The sequence below is a fragment of the Accipiter gentilis genome, chromosome 19 (assembly GCF_929443795.1).
Source record: "Accipiter gentilis chromosome 19, bAccGen1.1, whole genome shotgun sequence".
Classification (NCBI taxonomy): domain Eukaryota; kingdom Metazoa; phylum Chordata; class Aves; order Accipitriformes; family Accipitridae; genus Astur; species Astur gentilis.
Window position 1 is genome coordinate 17214260 of NC_064898.1, and position 17720 is coordinate 17231979.

The window sequence follows — 17720 nt, forward strand, 5'->3', positions numbered from 1 at the left end:
ACTATCACTACGGTGCTCCCTATCTTCAGTGAGATTCTAGAACATGGAGACAGTCTTCCAGCAGCCACGTCTCTGATAGAAAACAATGTGCGTCCATTTCTGAAGTGGACAGCAGAACCGCGGTAAGACAACCACAAACTGCTTAGAGATGATTGTTGCTGTCATGGTGCCTCTTTGCTCCTACTTAAGGTGACAAGTGGCAAGAAAATTGCCTATAGATCCCCCCCAGTAAATGCTAAAGTCGTCCCTCTTCTCTCTCTAGAGGCTCAGCCACACACCTGCAGTTCAGGATCTCCTGGGTACAAAGATGTACATATCACAGCTGGACAGAGAGATGGCTACAGTCCATTCCTTACTCATCTGTTAGTTCCATTATTTAATGACGCTGTGGTTGCATGGTTTGAGGTCTGGAAAATAGGTGCTAAGTTTTCAGGTGGAAAAAAATAGTGGCCTGTAGTGGATGCCTAAGGAAGAATAGAAGATACTAAGGAAGAGGATAAAGCTCAAATTTAAACAGAGATCTAAAGGCAAAGAATTATGGAAAGATTTTCCTAAGAAGTTGCCCTAGGCAAAGTGGGATTTATCCCACTTGTCATGGAGGTTGGTAATCTTCAGTTTATGGATACTGAAAGAAAGAATGCTGCACTATTACTCTTTCATTTCAAGAAAAATCAGGTTTAAAGCAGTTATAATTTCTGTTCCTTTTCAAATACAATAGCTAACACATAAAAAATAGTTGCTGCAATTCCTCTAATTTTATCCCTTAATCGAATGCTGCAGAAACTTGATTTGTCTAACAGCACTTAAGACAGTAAGTTTGCAGGCATTATGGAAATACACTTAAAGCAGAGTGCCCCAATATAGAAAGCAATGAGCTCAAATGTAGAAACCTCTCTCACAGTCACATAATGGCAGGTAATTATCACCATCGTTATTAGAACAGAGGTATGGCCCAGTAGGGGATGTTTTATCTCCAGAAAAACTGCATTTATGTTAGGATAAGGTATTTCCATTTTTGCTGGGCTGGCACTGTATAAATAATAATGACAATAGGGGTGATCTAATTTTTGGCTCCCCCAAGGCTGCATTTGGTCCACAGATGGATTTTTAAGAATATTTGTGTTATAGGAAAATAGTTACTTACTGATAATTTGATTTCTTCTGCATTGTAAGCAGGGCTCAGTAAGCTTCCTGTTCTGCCCTTTTCAGGAAACAGCCCACCAAAGCCCAAAGGATTCCCCGTTGGTGGTGATGGAGATTTATAAACTATTTGCTTTTCATGACCTCTGTGAAGTGTATGAGAAGATAAAGTGTTATCACTTTTTGAACCAGTGATATTGCCTTGGCCGTACAAAGCAGGACTACAGTTTCTGTGGTATCCACTGGCTGTGAACATAGCAGTCTGTTGATGTTCCATTTCCCATGCATCCTTCTTTTGCAAAGTTCTAAAAGAAGAAAAAAAAATCAAAGTATGAAAACTAGTTAAAACTCTAAGCTATCACAGCAAAGCCAAGGGTTTTTTTTATTTTACTTGTTTGTGCAATTTTGATTACTTAGCTGTTCAAACTGCTTCATGCATGAAGTTATGGGCATAAGATTAAGCATTACCAAGTTGCAGCAATTAGCAACTTTCCACTTGAGTTACTCTAAACATGTGGGTATGCATTCTCTGTCTGCTTCAGCTGTGACTTAAATCACACTAATGTAAACCCTTTCACTGGAGCTTAAGTTGAATAACGTTGCCATATAATGGTTGCAGGACAAGAGCTAAAACACAAATTTGCTTCAGGTATTGAGGATACCAATACTCCTTAAGTGTTTGTTACCCTTCCTTTGCCAAAGGTTATCATCCCTTTAGCTTTTCAGTGGAAGAACCTATGTAAGCACTCTTCAGCCATGTCTTTATAACTTCCACTATGATAGGACCTGGAGTGAATTTAGCCATACAAATAGAGGGAATGAAATACAAAAGCATAAAGTGAGATGGCAGACAAAAACTGTTATTAGTGGTTGGATAATTAGTCAATTTTGACCTAATATCACCTTAAACAACTGTGTTCAAATAGATAGAATTTAGAATAAAAGTTTAAATAAGTTAAATGAAAAAACACTACAGGAAATCTTTGATCCTGTACTTTTACTGCAATACTAATTTTGCCACTGATTTAATGATAACATGTTGGAGATTAAGATAAGAAATAAAGAAATTTTTTAAATACACTTTTAAAAAAATTGTACAAGAACATGCTTCTGTAACAATAAGTGAAATCTTCAAGCTTACAAAAGAATTTTAAAGTATTTTATTATGATGTTCCATAACTCTTGTATCACACTTACAGTGATCAGAATGGATGTGAAAGCATATCTTTGTATTCATTTGTAGTTCTGTAAAGCAAAACCTATTATGGTTAACAGCAACTTGAAAAAAAAGAAACCTATTTTCCTCCCAATCAAAATATCTTCTTTTCCTGGCAGTTAACTGAACAATTCTGAAACCATATTGATAAGAGCACAGAATTTTGAGACTAGCGTGCTCAGATGTCTGCTGAATTAGACTAATTTTCAATTGCATCTTTACTTGTATTATATACCAAAACATGCAAAAAAATTTAAATTATTTCAGATTTTTTTACATTTCTGTTACAATATTTCTGACTGAGGTAAAAATTTCCATTGTACTGAGGTCTGTGCTTATGAAAAAATTGAAATTTTAGTCTTGAGAGGTAACTACTGTACTCAAACATGATATCTGTTTGAAAAGATCCTATCATTGCAAATGTCCTAAAACACTTGACTAATTTGAAATGCAGCTATAAAAGCTTTTAAAGATCAAGTTCTCTGCCACTAAAATATAATTATTATAAATATTCAGGAGTATGCAGTGCTGCTCAGATCCAAGGAAAAAAACTTTTTTTTTTTTTTTTCTAAATAAAAAAGAAGAATTCGCCAAGCACAGGGAACGGACAGTGTTTTCTGCAGAAAGATCACACCATCATTTTCTAATCTTAATTTAAATATTTGCTGTTGGGAGAGGGTGGCTGTGCAGTCTTAATGGACCCTGCTTCCCTGCTTGTACATGAAGCTGAGTACTCCATAAATGGACTGTGCAGAACAACTCAGAGAACTAATGAAGAACATATTTTTCTCTCCTTATGAAAGAAGCAGTGATTAAGATACTCTGAATGCTACAGGAAACCAAATTGTAGGCATGATGCTATAATATTATTATTACTTTAATATTATTATTATACATTCTAAAAAACCCTCTCTGAGAATATTCACCAAACCTTCCAGTTTTCTAAATCACCTAAAATGTTTACCTTTATTGGGGCAGAGTTTTCTCCCTTCTTTCATGCTTTTCTTTAAATAAATACACTCTGCTTTTTGGGCACAGGAGAATATATTTTTTCTTTTTTTTCCCTCTATTTTAAAGTCCATTCCATCTATTGTTTGGATGAAGGGCACAGTGAAAAAAACCTGCCACAATTGAAGATAGATGGCATGAATAATAAAATGACAGATTTTTTTTTCATCTTGTGTTCTGACCTTTTTGGAAGTAATTTCCTCTGTAAACCCACAGTAAAGTCTATGTGATCTGTGTTCTTTTTTTTCCCCAGAACTGCTTCTCTGTGTATTTAATAACATTTATTACTGTTGTGTTATAGCTTACTTCACTAAGACCAGAATTTTCAGACTTGAGTGCCTACAGTTATGGTAGTTCTTAGATAGTAAAAACAGATACCCCCCAAAAAAGGACTGATTTTTTAAAGGAACTCCACTTCCTACTGTAATCCATAGGATTGCAGGAGCTGTTTGCTATCTTGGAAAGACATGATGCCTGCATTTAAGTGCTTTGATATGGATACTATGCCTTCACTTCAGACAGATTTCACAGTTGGGGTTTAAATTTCTGCCAGTTCAGTGCAAAATAATATCTAAGAATAGAGTTCTACTTTGAATACAAATGTAAAGGTAGGCAAATATCTGCAAATTTGTAAAAAACTGTCCATTTGTTAACATTGGCAATGCAAATACACTATAACTGCAGTTGAGTAACTTACACTTTCAGTGGGTTTACTGTCATAGAGTGTTTAACATATAGACATACTTCACAAAAATAATATCACTGTTGACATGGCAACATATGGGACAAGAAGTGAAACAACAGTGTCCTTGCAAAGGGAATTTATATAAACAGGATCGATTTTTCCAGACTCGTATATAAAATCAGCCTGGTCCCTATGCAATTAATGACTTCAGTGCTGCAAAACAAATTCCTTACACAGCTTGTGCTGGTTGATGTACCTCGTCTTGAGAAAGAAAACAACAGGTCTTTAATGACCAGAATGTCTTCAGAATTCATCTTGTTGCTTTTACCTTGCAAGTATAACTGCTAGCTTGATTTTAAAAATGGATAAAAAGTATTTTCCTGAAGAGATTGTTTTCACTGCTTCCAGTATATCTACTGGAATAACTGATACAGCGGTGAGTATGACTAAGAGTGAGTGACCTCCAAAAGGTAGTGAAAACCTCCTTAAGATCTGCCAACACAGATCCTTTAAGAGGTCCCCAGCTACCTTAGTAGGCATTCAGTCCTAGCCTTTACCTCTCACTTTTGCCACATGATGAAAGTGGACTTTGGCTTGATCAGTTACCTATTTTGTGTATATTTTTATGGTAAATAAGTAGCCTTTCATTTGGGAACTCACATGCATGTTTTAATTTTGGAAGAAACAGGGTAAACACATCAGCTTCATCAGAGAAAGCCCTCTTCAACCATGCTAAAATTTAAATCAACTGTATGTGGCAAGGTCTAACTAAAGGATTGAAATCTCGAAGGTGGGGAAAGCTTATGTAAATGGCAATTAGAAGTAAGTCAATTACCATATATGAGAACAGTAATTAAAGTGGCTATAGGTAGGATGTGGCCAGTCTTTTTTTAGCAAAAAGATGCCACTCCTGCATATCTTAATTTGTAATATTTAGAAATTCAGTGTATACTGCAAAAAAGAAGAAATCATGCCTCTTTCTAAATCGCCAATATAACTTCCTGCAATTTCCTCTATTTTCTCTAGAGGTCTCCTGTCTAACTAATGACTGTGCCCATGCCTAGGATTCTAGTACTTACCATGAGACATGCCTGAAAAATATTATAGAATATACTTAGTTGAAGAAAACCTTTCTATGTTTCTGAACGCAAATAGGAAAAACAAAATGTACAGCTTCTGAAAATTACTATTTTAAACACAAACACCACCCCCCTTGCACAAACATCATGTTTTCTATTTTTTTACTATGTAAAAAAAGTCTTTTTGCCCTTTCTCCAGTGCCATAATTACCATGGAAACAGAACTGCAAATTAAAACAGAAATAACATGGTTTATGCTCACAATAAAATAAAACATACCCCAGAGTTTAACTCAACCAACATCAATTGCCTGGTTTATGTGCATACATTTGATGGTTGAAAATTTAATTTTAGTTTTTGAGAAAATCTTGAGGTAGTTCCCTGTTTGGGAACAGAGAACTGACAGTATAGAGAGGGCCCAATCTTAAAAAGATGGCTGATGTGTATACACAGTACATGTGGAATTTGCAGATTTTTTTGAAATCTGTGTATGTATTTATTTAGCTAAATAGCTTTTCATTTAGGAAATCAAATGCATGTTTTAGATCCTGAAAACCAGGCTCAATATATGTTTCATCAGATTAATTAGAATCATAATTTAAATTGTATTCAGTAGTGTGGTTGAGATTTCTGTTGTGAGGTTAGCTTTCCCAGGTTTCTCTCTCCCAGTGTTGGTTTAACATTGGTCTTCAATGGCTATGAAATCAAAATCCTGCAAATTACCTGCATAGTTCTATGGTCTCATACACTTACATTCTCATGAATGAAATTTCACAGTTCCTCATGGATAGCAAGTGTAATTCCTGAGAAAATGGGAAAAAACCTTACTTTTTCTCACTTGAGAAGAGTGGAAGCATGAGCAAAAATTGTGCTGACCAATATTTGGTGAAATTATGAGACCTACAGGTGCAGAATATTCTGTATCTTGGTTTGTAAATATCTGTTCCAGCAAAACCTTTAACATCATTTCAAACTTAGTAGGAAAACAGCCATACCTGCCACTTCCATATATATATATCTATGTGTATGTGTGTATTATGTATATGCATATACATATGTACATACATACATATAATATATATATATTTGCATACACATGAATACTACCTCTAACACTAAACATATTTAAAAGGAAATTTTAGGCAAGAATGTAGCTACATATAATGGGATACCTTTCTATTTTGCAGAAAGAAAATAACTTAAAATTTTGCCAAAGACTGAATGTATGAGTTTGAATTCTTGACCTGTACAATTTTGGCTTCAATTACTGAAACTTTGCTTCACAGAACTGTTTCACATTAGTGCTATCGTTTCAGTTCTTTATTACAGATGATCAAAATATTTAGCTTCCTATTAATTTTTACTCTCCTGTGCTATGAAATAGTGTTTAGCAGGGAGTTTAATTTTCTTTTTATTACCACAACACCATGATTGTAACGTGTTTGAAGGTAATTCAGTGTTTCACTGAATACAGGGAAATAAGAAGGAAGTCATCACTACAATGTTTTCTACGAGTCTGAGTATTCTTAAGTATCATTATTTTTCCCTAACAAGGAGTTTATCGTAGTAATGATTTATTCAAGGCATCTGAAATTATGTTTCTTTTAAAAATCAGGTCACCCAAGAACACCAAAACTAGACAAGGCATTAAAATACATTTAATGAAACTTCCAACAAATGAAACTGGTGGGACACAAAGCTTTTCAGCAGGGGTTGTAGTTCAAACTGCTTATTAAGATAACCTCCTGTGGAGCAGTTTACTTCTCATGTTGGTTTTTGTATCCTTTCCTTGTTTTGTTTTTATTTGGCAGTAAAAATACATTCTGTCCTGTTTTGCAAAACCTGGAACTAAGAATAACTTAAGCAGCACATAAAAAGTTTTTTAAGTTGTTTCATGTAACAAATGTTAAAATAACAATCAAACATTTCTGGGACTCCATTAATTGCCAAATTCGGTTAGCCACCCAAAAAAAATGTAGGAAATTCTTAAAAATATAATAACTAGGTCTGATATTTATGTTGGTGGGAGTTCTGAATGAACAGAACCAGAAACAAAACTTAACAGTTTGGCCCAGTTAGATGCTTCCAAAAATCTTACAGGAAGTTTCATGTATGTGTACAATCTAAATATTACCTCTCTTCTTTTTCTTGCATCTTTGAATGGGTTTGGTAGCTGTGCTCTGTTTCTCCATATGTATCCATGTGACCCAGTATTGATGTTTCTGTGTCATTTTGTAGTTTAACCAGACTATTTTGTAATCTTACATTATCATGTTCCAGTTTGTGAATGGAAGCTGTAAAATTTCCATGTTCTTTGTTAGATAAATCTATACTCTGTGAAAGGAGATAAAACCATCATTAAACAGTTATTTTTTCCACAATAAATGGATGTTAGTATTTCTAACAAGCAAACACAAAACAATGTTCTATGCTAAAGAAAGACCTAGCTACCATATATAATCATGCAGCACTTATAGCAAACCAAGAGAATTGCCTCCAGAAAAAAAGCTGTAGATAAATGGAAAAGAAGGGATAACAGCCTCTATAACACAATAAAACAAATTAAAATTTCTCAACAAACATGCATTCAAAATATTATTGTTGTAAATTCATCGCTTGCTTTGTAAAACTTAGAACATAAAAGCAACCATAACAGCTATAGCTGCAGACTGTATTGCTCCCTCCAGTAACAATTCCACCAAAAAACCCAAGAAAAATTATAGAAGTTCATTACTATAGTACATGCAGGGTATGTCTACAGGCACAATTTAATATCTGTGTCAAGATACAGTCACCTTCAGTTTCAGAAGCGGTAAAGTAAAGCCACATTAGCACAGAGTTGTGCGTCTCTGTTACTAAACTCTGCTTCTCAGGTGGGTTAGCCCACACGGTATACACATCAAAATACTGAAAGTGCAAGCAACACGTGCCCTGTGACCAGGGGCTTGAGAGGCCCATCCACTAGGATATGAAAAGGGGAAGATGGAGATTAGCTCTGGAAGTTGACTCGCCAGGATACCCCTATTCCTTTTATGTCCTATCACTTATTCCATAAAGCCTATGCTGCACACCTGAGCTAGCTCATTTGGAATGACCTCTGCAGAATACTGCATCGCGTTGTGTAAAGATATTTGTACTGTCATCAACAGAAAATTCTCAAAAGATTTATCATATTACACACAAAAGACTAAACCCCCATACATTTTATTAAGTTATGCTTTCATATATTTCTAGATATACCTTATTCTTTTGGAACCTAGTAAGTCATGAGTATTAAGGATTTGGTTCTTAGTCTACTGCTAGCACAACTGGGCTCCTGCACCTGAAAGCTTGTCTATTCCTTGCACTAACTGTTCTGATGTCATCTCTTCCTATAAACCTTGCCTTACCTAGCTAGTTTTAGGGGAAATTTATGAGCCAAGCTGGCATGGAAGTGCCAGAAAGTATAAGAAAATTTAATATTTTGTGCAAGGATAGGGGGCAGGGGCTCAGCTATGTCTCCCAAGTGGAGAGGAGTGACAGAACAGAGGGAAAAGGAGAGTCCTAAGTCACCCTACCACTAATAGCTCGAGAATCAGCAGTACAGTTATAATGGCATGAACCCCAAAACTAAGCTGGCACAGCTACGTTGCTTTTGAAATCTAAACAAGTAACCCTTCCTGATGATGCATTACACCATACTGACTTAGGCTGGCACTAGTTTGAGGGGTCTGTGTAGTGCTCTACTGTACTGTACAAACACCTCCGTAAAAATCTCTCCAGTACCTGCAATCTTAATATCAAGTACCTCACAATCTTTAATGTTTAGATCCTCATAATACACTAGTAAAGTAGGAAAGAATTATTAAGTCCACAAACGCATTGATATGTGTAGTGACCTTGATATATCTAGTAATTGGATTTTACTGTTAAAAATTAACAAACACATGATAACTACAAGGATTCTTGTTAGCTCTTCTCAGTGTTCATAAAGAATATCACTGTAGAGAAGAGCTAGACACGCATACACGCATCCATCTATGTTTTCACATTAATATATCATATATATATATGTACATCCATCGTAGCGTATATGTACATATAGGTAATCAGTGATGATAAGACATATATGCTATTTTAAGGGTGTGGAAAAATGTGACATTCTTTGATGCATTTGTCAGTGTACAGTAAGACAATTAACAGGCTACATATCCCCCAAAGATATATTTACAGCAGTATTTACAAGCAACATTCCAGCGTTTTTTCTAGTGATAGATACAATAACTACAGATGTTCTGTAAGCAGGGGATGTTTTTGTGGAAGGCAGCATCTATAACATTTATGATATCTTTATAAAATATAGTTCTATGTGATATTATGGCACATTTTTTATGAATTAAACTTTAAATATCTCCTGTTTGGAGAGAAATCAATACTAAACTTTGAAAATAACCTGAGGGGGGCAAAATGTCTCAGTTTTTTACACTGTTATTTAAATATCATATAAACAAAGGGGTAAAATAGTAGAAAAGGAACATAGTTTTGCATCTGTGAGAATGATGACTTTAAAAATAAAAAAAAATTCTGAAATAAGTGACAACACTTACAAAAAATAGGCTTCCAGAAACTGTTCAGTGTCTAGACAGTTACTGAAAAATTTAGCTTACTTCTAGTTTACTACAATTAAGGTCAAAATTATTCCTAGTTATACCTATCTTCAGGCTGTGTGTGAATATCACTTGGATTTGATTATGTCACACATCTTATTTTTATTTATTTATTTTATGCAAGCCAGAAATCTCTAAATCTGCCACAATCTCAATCTACATTTACTATAAATATAAGTAACTGTTCTGTATATTGTAGATTAAAAAAAATTACCGTGCAACTTTTACACTCCTGGTTTTCCACCATCTCTTTTAGATGTATGTTTTCAGATTTGATAACTTTGTATCGGAAATCCAACAACTAGTAAAAGATTCAATTCTTAGTTAAATACAAGACTATTACTGTTAACTTGAAATAACAATGAGTATAGATATATGTAAGTTTAATTTTACAAAATATATATAAAGAATTATGAAACTAACTATAATAATTCTTTAAAAATACAGCAATACTAAAGCAGAAAGACATCTTAAACCATCTATAAAAGATATACAAATGCAATGCCTCTGATTTTATTTACCTTTTTTGAAAGAAGTAATCACTTAGGAAAATAAAGGAGTTCACATGCAGTTGCAAGATACAAAGAGGGACAGATTTTGCAGGCCACTGAAACTGGATGAAATCGTAGCCATGAAGCCTAGGAATGACATCCACTCTTTTAGTGATACAATAGGGAATATGGCCTGATAAAGACTGCCACACAGTAGGAGATATCTCTCATTTTCCCAAACACAAATTTTCCTATTGTCAAAAGTATTACATTAATCACTATTTTCAATATGCAGTGACCCCCTCAGAAAGTCCAGAGCTACGCAGAAACCTCTAAATATGAAGGTTCTTTTGGTTTACAAAACTAAGTAATGAATATAACATATCTGTTTTTAAAACTGAATTTGCCATTAAAACACTGTTATCTTACAGTTTTCAGCTTTAAAATTACCAGAATTTTCTAAGCAGATTTCTATCACTCCTCAAAAAGCTTTAAAAAAACTGAAAAATTAGGAAACTTTCTAGATAATCTAATAAATGGTTCTAATGATAAAGCACATATAACAACAACAAACTGGAAGTTTTCAAGATCTTTTGCATGTTAAAATGGTAAATGCATTTGATGGTCAGAATGAATTGCAATTCAGTTGTACAGTTGACATTTACTGGTGCTTTCCGGTTCCAGTATCATTTTCGCTGCTTTAGTAATACTTCACAGATATTACAGCACTGCTGATGAAAACTAGAGTAAGAAATGTAATGCCTTTTTTCACAGAAAATGTATGTCATTATCAATAGCGTGGAGTAAAATGATCTAGGCTGGTTTTGCCTGCTTGCATACCTGTTGTTTTGCTAACAATTTGTCTTTTATCTCTAACTCCATTTTTAACTGTCTTTCCAGAAGACTAGCTTTCTCCATGATAGTTGCTATAGTGATCTCCTTCTGATGAAGCTCTTCTGTCAGGTCAGAGATTTCTGTCTTCATTCTTTCCTGCTCAGAGCAATGGGACTGCTCCTCTTGATAAACATGGTTTCTTATCTGTAGCAAATATGTTTCAAAAAGAAAAAATGTTGTGCAGTAAATATGATTGCATCACTTGCTACCTATCAGTGACTTTTTTGCTGTTGCTTCCAAGACACCAACTCTTCTAACTGAATCAGAGATTTTTGAGATCGTATAATAAAATGTCTTAATGAATCAGTGCACATAACTTTATTTATTTTTACATCTTTTTTCAACCCTTCTCTTGTGCTTTCATTTGCTTATTTAGTATTAGAAATGAATCAAATACAAGGCATTGAAATTAACATTTAAAAAGAATGTAATAAAAATAATGTTAATTTTAAGAATTGGATTTTATGGCAAAGAATATCGAAGAAAATACCTATTCAATAATCCTAAGTATGATTTATTTATATTGCTCCCAAGTTAATTTAGGTTTAAAATAAGTTTAATACAGCCTAAATTAACTTAGGAGCAATATAAATAAATCAGTCTAGAGGCTCTTTAATGAGAAACTATGTTAGAAATAAAGAGTATATATGGTAAATCACTTTATGAGAATTATTCCTGCCATTATATATAAAATTTAAGGTCAAGCTTTCTGCACTATCTCCTGTGCAGAGTTATCCAAAGGATCAACACAAAGATTGTTTTCATAATCTTTTTACTATAACCAACAATTTAGTACTGATAGTTTTATTATGTAAGAAACAAAACTACAAAACCCAGCACAACAGTTGAACTGATTTTAATAATTCCTCGCAGTACTGTACACAATCAGTAACAGATGGCATTTCATTTTTATTTATGCAAACTACACAGAAATACTAGAATTGTAAACAAATAGATGTAGATGCAGAAAACCTAAGAGCTAAATCATGACTATCATGCCAAAATGGCTGTGTCCAAGTCAGCTGCATCCAATTAGAGATATTCCTGCTTACATTGCTACTCAGCAAAACCACAACATGCCTGTAAGAGGAGTTCTGAGCATCCTCTACTCCCAAAGTGGTTTTGCCTGCCAAGCCATATGCCATTCCATGGTGCCATGCCACTACAGCTTGCACACAGAGCTTCTGAAATGTGCAATGCAATGGGATACATAGTTCAAACAAGAGAGCACTGCCCTAGACTGTGCAGCAGGTGACTGATTAAGCTTAGCCTTGTGTGGGTACATGCCATAGTGACCTGTATCAGCTGATCTGTTAGCCTGTCTTACATCTGAGACCGCCTACAAACTACTACTTACCTCCTATAGCCTAGTAATTACTCATAGCCTTGGAGGGTTTATTACTTGCATGGTATTATCTGAATCCCAGTGATGCTTAGGCATGGTCTCTTCCATTATTTCAATGAAGTAGCTAGCTCTGTTGTTAGTGCACAGAATTACAGCTATGCAACTACCTCCAGAAATGCAACCATATATGAAAACTCTTTCATATATGAAAACTTCATACTCTCCTAAAGCCAGTTTATCCTCCTGCTCTGTTCTGCATATGAACATACCCAAGGTCAGTACTCTGCTTGCTTTTTAAAATCCCATATTGCAGTTAAGATCTGGAAATATTTAACAATATGAAATACCGTGTTTAGCTCTTCTCGCTGGTGTTCTTGACTTTGTGCCAATAGTAGTAACTCAGCGTTTTTATTTTCTAGTTGCTCAGTAAGTTGTACACAAGATGATTGATGCCTTTAAATAAGAAAGAAACAAAACATGAAACAAGCAGACCATTCAATAACCTTTACCTTACAGTATCCTCTCCTCAGCATAAAACAGTGAAAGACCTGCTCACTGATGAAAAAAAACCACCAACCAACCAAAAGATTTGGCCTAGACCAGGTTCAATCTTGGAAGATCAAGGACAATGCAAGTGCGTGCAGAAAGAATCCTGAAATGTCTTGTAGATTAGTATTTCATATGATCTCAAACAGCTATGGTAGATTAGATATACACTATAAAAAGATGAACATTTTACTTAAAGGAGGTTAGGGAGAATCTTAATCGCACTACTTCCAAAGTTTTCTAATGCTGAGAAAAGAAAGGCAATGTAAACATATAAATAGAAATAAATGAAATGCATTGATTTGTAAAGATCTAGGAAGCATTAAAGCCTTTTAACAGAGCCTGCATCTTGCCTGCAATCTCATCATATATAATTGCTAATGAAAATGTTTATTCAAAAATTGTTTAGAATCTGAAATTTGAATCCGGAGTATGTTTTTAAATAGACTTAATTTAAATCAAATGTAAGAAAAGTTATTAGTGCAGAATTATTTGTTAAATATTGTCTTCAACATACATACTTTATTTGAATTTCCTGCATATCTTTATACTCTCTGATTTTCAATAATTCTGTATGCAACTGTTGGCATTCCAGTTGCATTCTTCTCCAGAGAGCATCCCGTGACTGCAGCTCATTTCTCATTTCTGAAAAGCCTGCCTCCATGTTCTAAAGAAACAAGCAAATACATAAATAGTTAATAAAATGAGACAGTAGTAGCACAAAATGCTGTATATTAACACATACTTTTCAATACCTGTATAATTTGTATGAAAGGATATACATACTTTTAAGTTTCATTTCTGAAAAAGGCATTGCTTTCATGTCAGTTCCTTTCTCCAGAAATATCATCTAAAAAATCAGATGCTGAATATACTTCAGCTCTTGCAACATCCCAATGCGTCTGTCTCTGAAACTATCATAGGAAACATCATTCAGAAGTTCTTTGTTGCATTAAATGCATCTAAAATACATGGTCTGCTTGTTTGAGCAGGTTCTGCACCCTAGAACATGCTTCACATGCAGGAATTAGTGCCATAAGTAACTTGCATTTTCTATTTTCCTAATAGCATTTCCAAATTTATAAGCTTGAAAAGTACAAGGCTATAGAATGGCAGGATTAGGTGCATGCCTTCATTAAACATTGCCTGGAAGCTTGGAGCAGATACACCTAGACTTAAGTACTTAGATAAGGTGTGTGCTCAATCATCTCCAAAACTAGTTCTATGTGTATGGAGCTAATTGCTTATTTAAATGAATATCGCAAAATTTTAAACAATCACAAAGACATTCTTCTTAGGGACTCCACAAATCTTGTCTCTACTTTACCTTTAATTTCTGATTGATAATGTGATAGACAACCTGAAGATACATGTTATATTTGGAATCATACAATTTCAATTAAAAAGGATAAGCAGAATTCCCCCAAGATACATTGAAAACATACTAAAGCTAAGAACTTGGAAATATAACCACAAATAACAAAAGTAGCAATAATAATCAGATTCTCACAACAATAATATCCAGACAATATTTATTTCCTCTCACCCAAGATCCAAAGTTATGTTCCAGATAAAAAAAAAGGATTTTCCAAGGATGTTGATCCTTTGCCTTTAAAACTATTACACTAAAAACGCTAGTATTTTCCATCATTTCTTCATTTTATTTTAATATAGTTTCCATGTTTAAAAGCAAAAATAAAGCCTTTAAACTTTCAAAAGACAACTGGAATCCAGAAATGACACCACAAGCAAGGAACTTCAAAGGTTTATTTCCCTTAGAGTCTCATATGAGAATGACCTTCCTTCCAAGAAACCTGTGGTTTTCCTCTGGCTGAAAGGGCTGCTGAAGACAGATATGAAGCGCTTTTGCTTTTTTTATAGGGGCTGCATATATAGATTCATTCGTCTTATCCTTTGTTAAATTAAGGCTGAGAGCGCTTTTTTAAACTCTGAAATGCAAGTCTGGGCATATTAAAGTGAAATAAAGCTTAATGAACTGTTAAAATTGTCTGCAAGACTTGCTTATGAACATCTTCATGACTTTAACATTCAAGAAATAGCCACAATTATTTTATAATATATGAATTTGGGGGAGGGTTAACCCTCAGATGTCAGTCTGGGGTGGATAAAGGGAATGAATGCTGCACAGTTGTGTGGTAGAAGTCATATCATCTGTAGCAGAACGCAGTCATCATACATATTTACATAAATTGTATTTTCTTCTCTGAATTATAATAGCAGAGGCAACAGCAGCCACAGCAGCAGCAGCAGCAATAATAACTGAAACAGAACTTCAGCTCAAGAGTTTCAAACATCACTTAAAAAAAAATAATTTAGATATGTACCACTTATTATTTTAGGAAATATCTATTGCATCTAGTTAAAACACCAAAATGAAAATTCATATTGAACCAGAAAACTTTAGGTTTTGTTTAGAAAATATCTACTGAAATACAACTTTTTTTAAGAGTCTGTTTCAAGTTGAAAAATTTACCAAATCATCTCTTTTCTTCTGTGAAAAGTTTTGCTTCAACTAGCTTGCTGTGTTTGACATCAAAAGAAATTCTCAAAAATTTCCTGATCAGCTCGTTTTTTAATTCTACTCAAAGCTGTTTGTGGCAGGATGACCCTGGCTGGATGCCAGGTGCCCACCAAAACTGCTCAATCACACCCCTCCTCAGCTGGACAGGGGAGAGAGAAAATATAATGAAAGGCTCATGGGTCGAGATAAGGACAGGGAGAGATCACTCACCAATTACCATCATGGGCAAAACAGACTCGACTCTGGGAAATTAATTTCATTTATTACCGATCAAATCAGAGTAAGATAATGAGAAATACAAACTAAATCTTAAAACAACTTCCCCTCACCCCTCCCTTCTTCCCAGGCTCAACTTCACTCCCAGTTTTCTCTACCTCTTCCCCCCCAGGTGGCACAGGGGGACAGGGCACAGGGGTTGTGGTCAGTTCATCACACGCAGTCTGTGCTGCTCCTTCCTCCTCACACTCTTCACCTGTTCCAGCATAGGGTCCCACCCATGGGAGACAGTCCTTCATGAACTGCTCCAGTGTGGGACCCTCCCACAGGGTGCAGTCCTTCACAAACTGCTCCAGCGTGGGTCCCCCGTGGGGTCACAAGTCCTGCCAGAAAACCTGCTCCAAGTGTGGGCTCCTCTCTCTGCAGATCCGCAGGTCCTGCCAGGAGCCTGCTCCAGCGTGGGCTTCCCACGGGGTCCCAGCCTCCTTCGGGCATCCCCCTGCTCCGGCGTGGTGTCCTCCCCAGGTTGCAGGTGGAGATCTGCTCCCCCGTGGAGCTCCCTGGGCTGCAGGGGGACAGCCTGCCTCACCAGGGTCTTCATCACCACGGGCTGCAGGGGAATCTCTGCTCCGGCGCCTGGGGCATCTCCTCCCCCTCCTTCTGCACTGACCTGGGGGGCTGCAGGGCTGGTGCTCTCACATCTTCTCACTCCTCTCTCCTGGCTGCTGTTGCGCAGTTTTTTTCTTCCTTTCTTAACTCTGTTCTCCCAGAGGCACTACTACCATTGCCGATGGGCTCAGCCTTGGCCAGCGGCAGGTCCGTCTTGGAGCCGGCTGGCATTGGCTCTGTTGGACATGGGGGAAGCTTCCAGCAGTTTCTTACAGAAGCCACCCCTGTAGCCCCCCCACTGCTACCAAAACCTTGCCATGCAAACCCAATACACTGTTCAACCTTTTAAATACAATTATATGCTGTATTTCTATGCAAATTAGTGTCCAGCAGCTGACTTAATGCAGACTTTCCAAGAACTAAGCCTCCTGTATGATGTTTTCAGATGCGTCTCATGTGTGGCTGCAATTAAGTTTGTCAGACAATTAATAAGTTAGAGAAATAAACTGCAGTTTGGATCTTCTAAAGTTCGTATTTTCTGTACAGCCAACAAACTGGTCTTCCATACATTTCACTTGATCACTGTTTCCTTGCTAATTAATAGTATGAGAGAAATATTTAGAAGCAGACATGAAATGGTCATAGGCATGGAAGTTATATGAGGCACAATGCTAGGCTTGCTACCATTGCCATCAGCCTTCTCCCCACCAAGACTCCCGTCTAATCCTCCCTCCTTTACCCACATCAGGTCTAACTATTCCCATCCTCCACCTAGCACTCCTTCATGCAAACCTGCTTACTTCTTCTGGCTTACAACAGGCCTTGCACTTCCTTCTTTCTCGTATAAACACTCCTAAAAAAACTATATTCTCCAAGAGACACATTTTCACCAATACATTGTCTTTACATCAATGTTTCCCTTCTGCAGCTATTTGCAAATGTGGCTTTTCTAACTAACACAGCAATATTCCATGCCACCAGCACAGTTATTCTGCAACTTTCTGCCCTTTAGCCGACAATGTTATGTACATCTAGCTCCACTTCTTCTTAAAATGCCTTCAGCACTTCCTACAGCTCCCGTATTCTATTTGCAGGATTCCAGAAATCCTCTCGCTTGAAGATTTACTTAATGGCTACAGCACAATGACATCTACTCTCACTGTTGTACAGCATCTATCCACCTGTTGCAATTGTTGTGATTTGTTCCACTCCATATTCTAGTCCCACTACTTTTGATGGCAGCCTTTTTAACAGGCTCCAAAACAGAGGTTTTTTTCTTGCATATCAGTAACTTGTAAACCAG

At 36.0% G+C, this 17720-nt stretch overlaps 2 protein-coding genes across 2 annotated transcripts in view; one reads left to right on the top strand and one right to left on the bottom strand.

The window, feature by feature from the left end:
* The window catches only part of TAF1D (TATA-box binding protein associated factor, RNA polymerase I subunit D), an 815997-nt gene that overhangs the window by 132352 nt on the left and 665925 nt on the right, over positions 1–17720 (top strand). The gene's annotated exons all lie outside the window — the stretch shown is intronic.
* DEUP1 (deuterosome assembly protein 1) overlaps positions 1–17720 on the bottom strand; it is a 44287-nt gene that overhangs the window by 5318 nt on the left and 21249 nt on the right. Inside the window, exons 7-12 of the mRNA XM_049823607.1 lie at positions 13572–13717; positions 12852–12957; positions 11106–11303; positions 9989–10075; positions 7263–7462; positions 1145–1286 (exon numbers count right to left, since the gene is read on the bottom strand). Of these exons, the coding sequence (XP_049679564.1) occupies positions 1145–1286; positions 7263–7462; positions 9989–10075; positions 11106–11303; positions 12852–12957; positions 13572–13717 (879 nt within the window). The remainder of the gene's footprint in view (positions 1–1144; positions 1287–7262; positions 7463–9988; positions 10076–11105; positions 11304–12851; positions 12958–13571; positions 13718–17720) is intronic.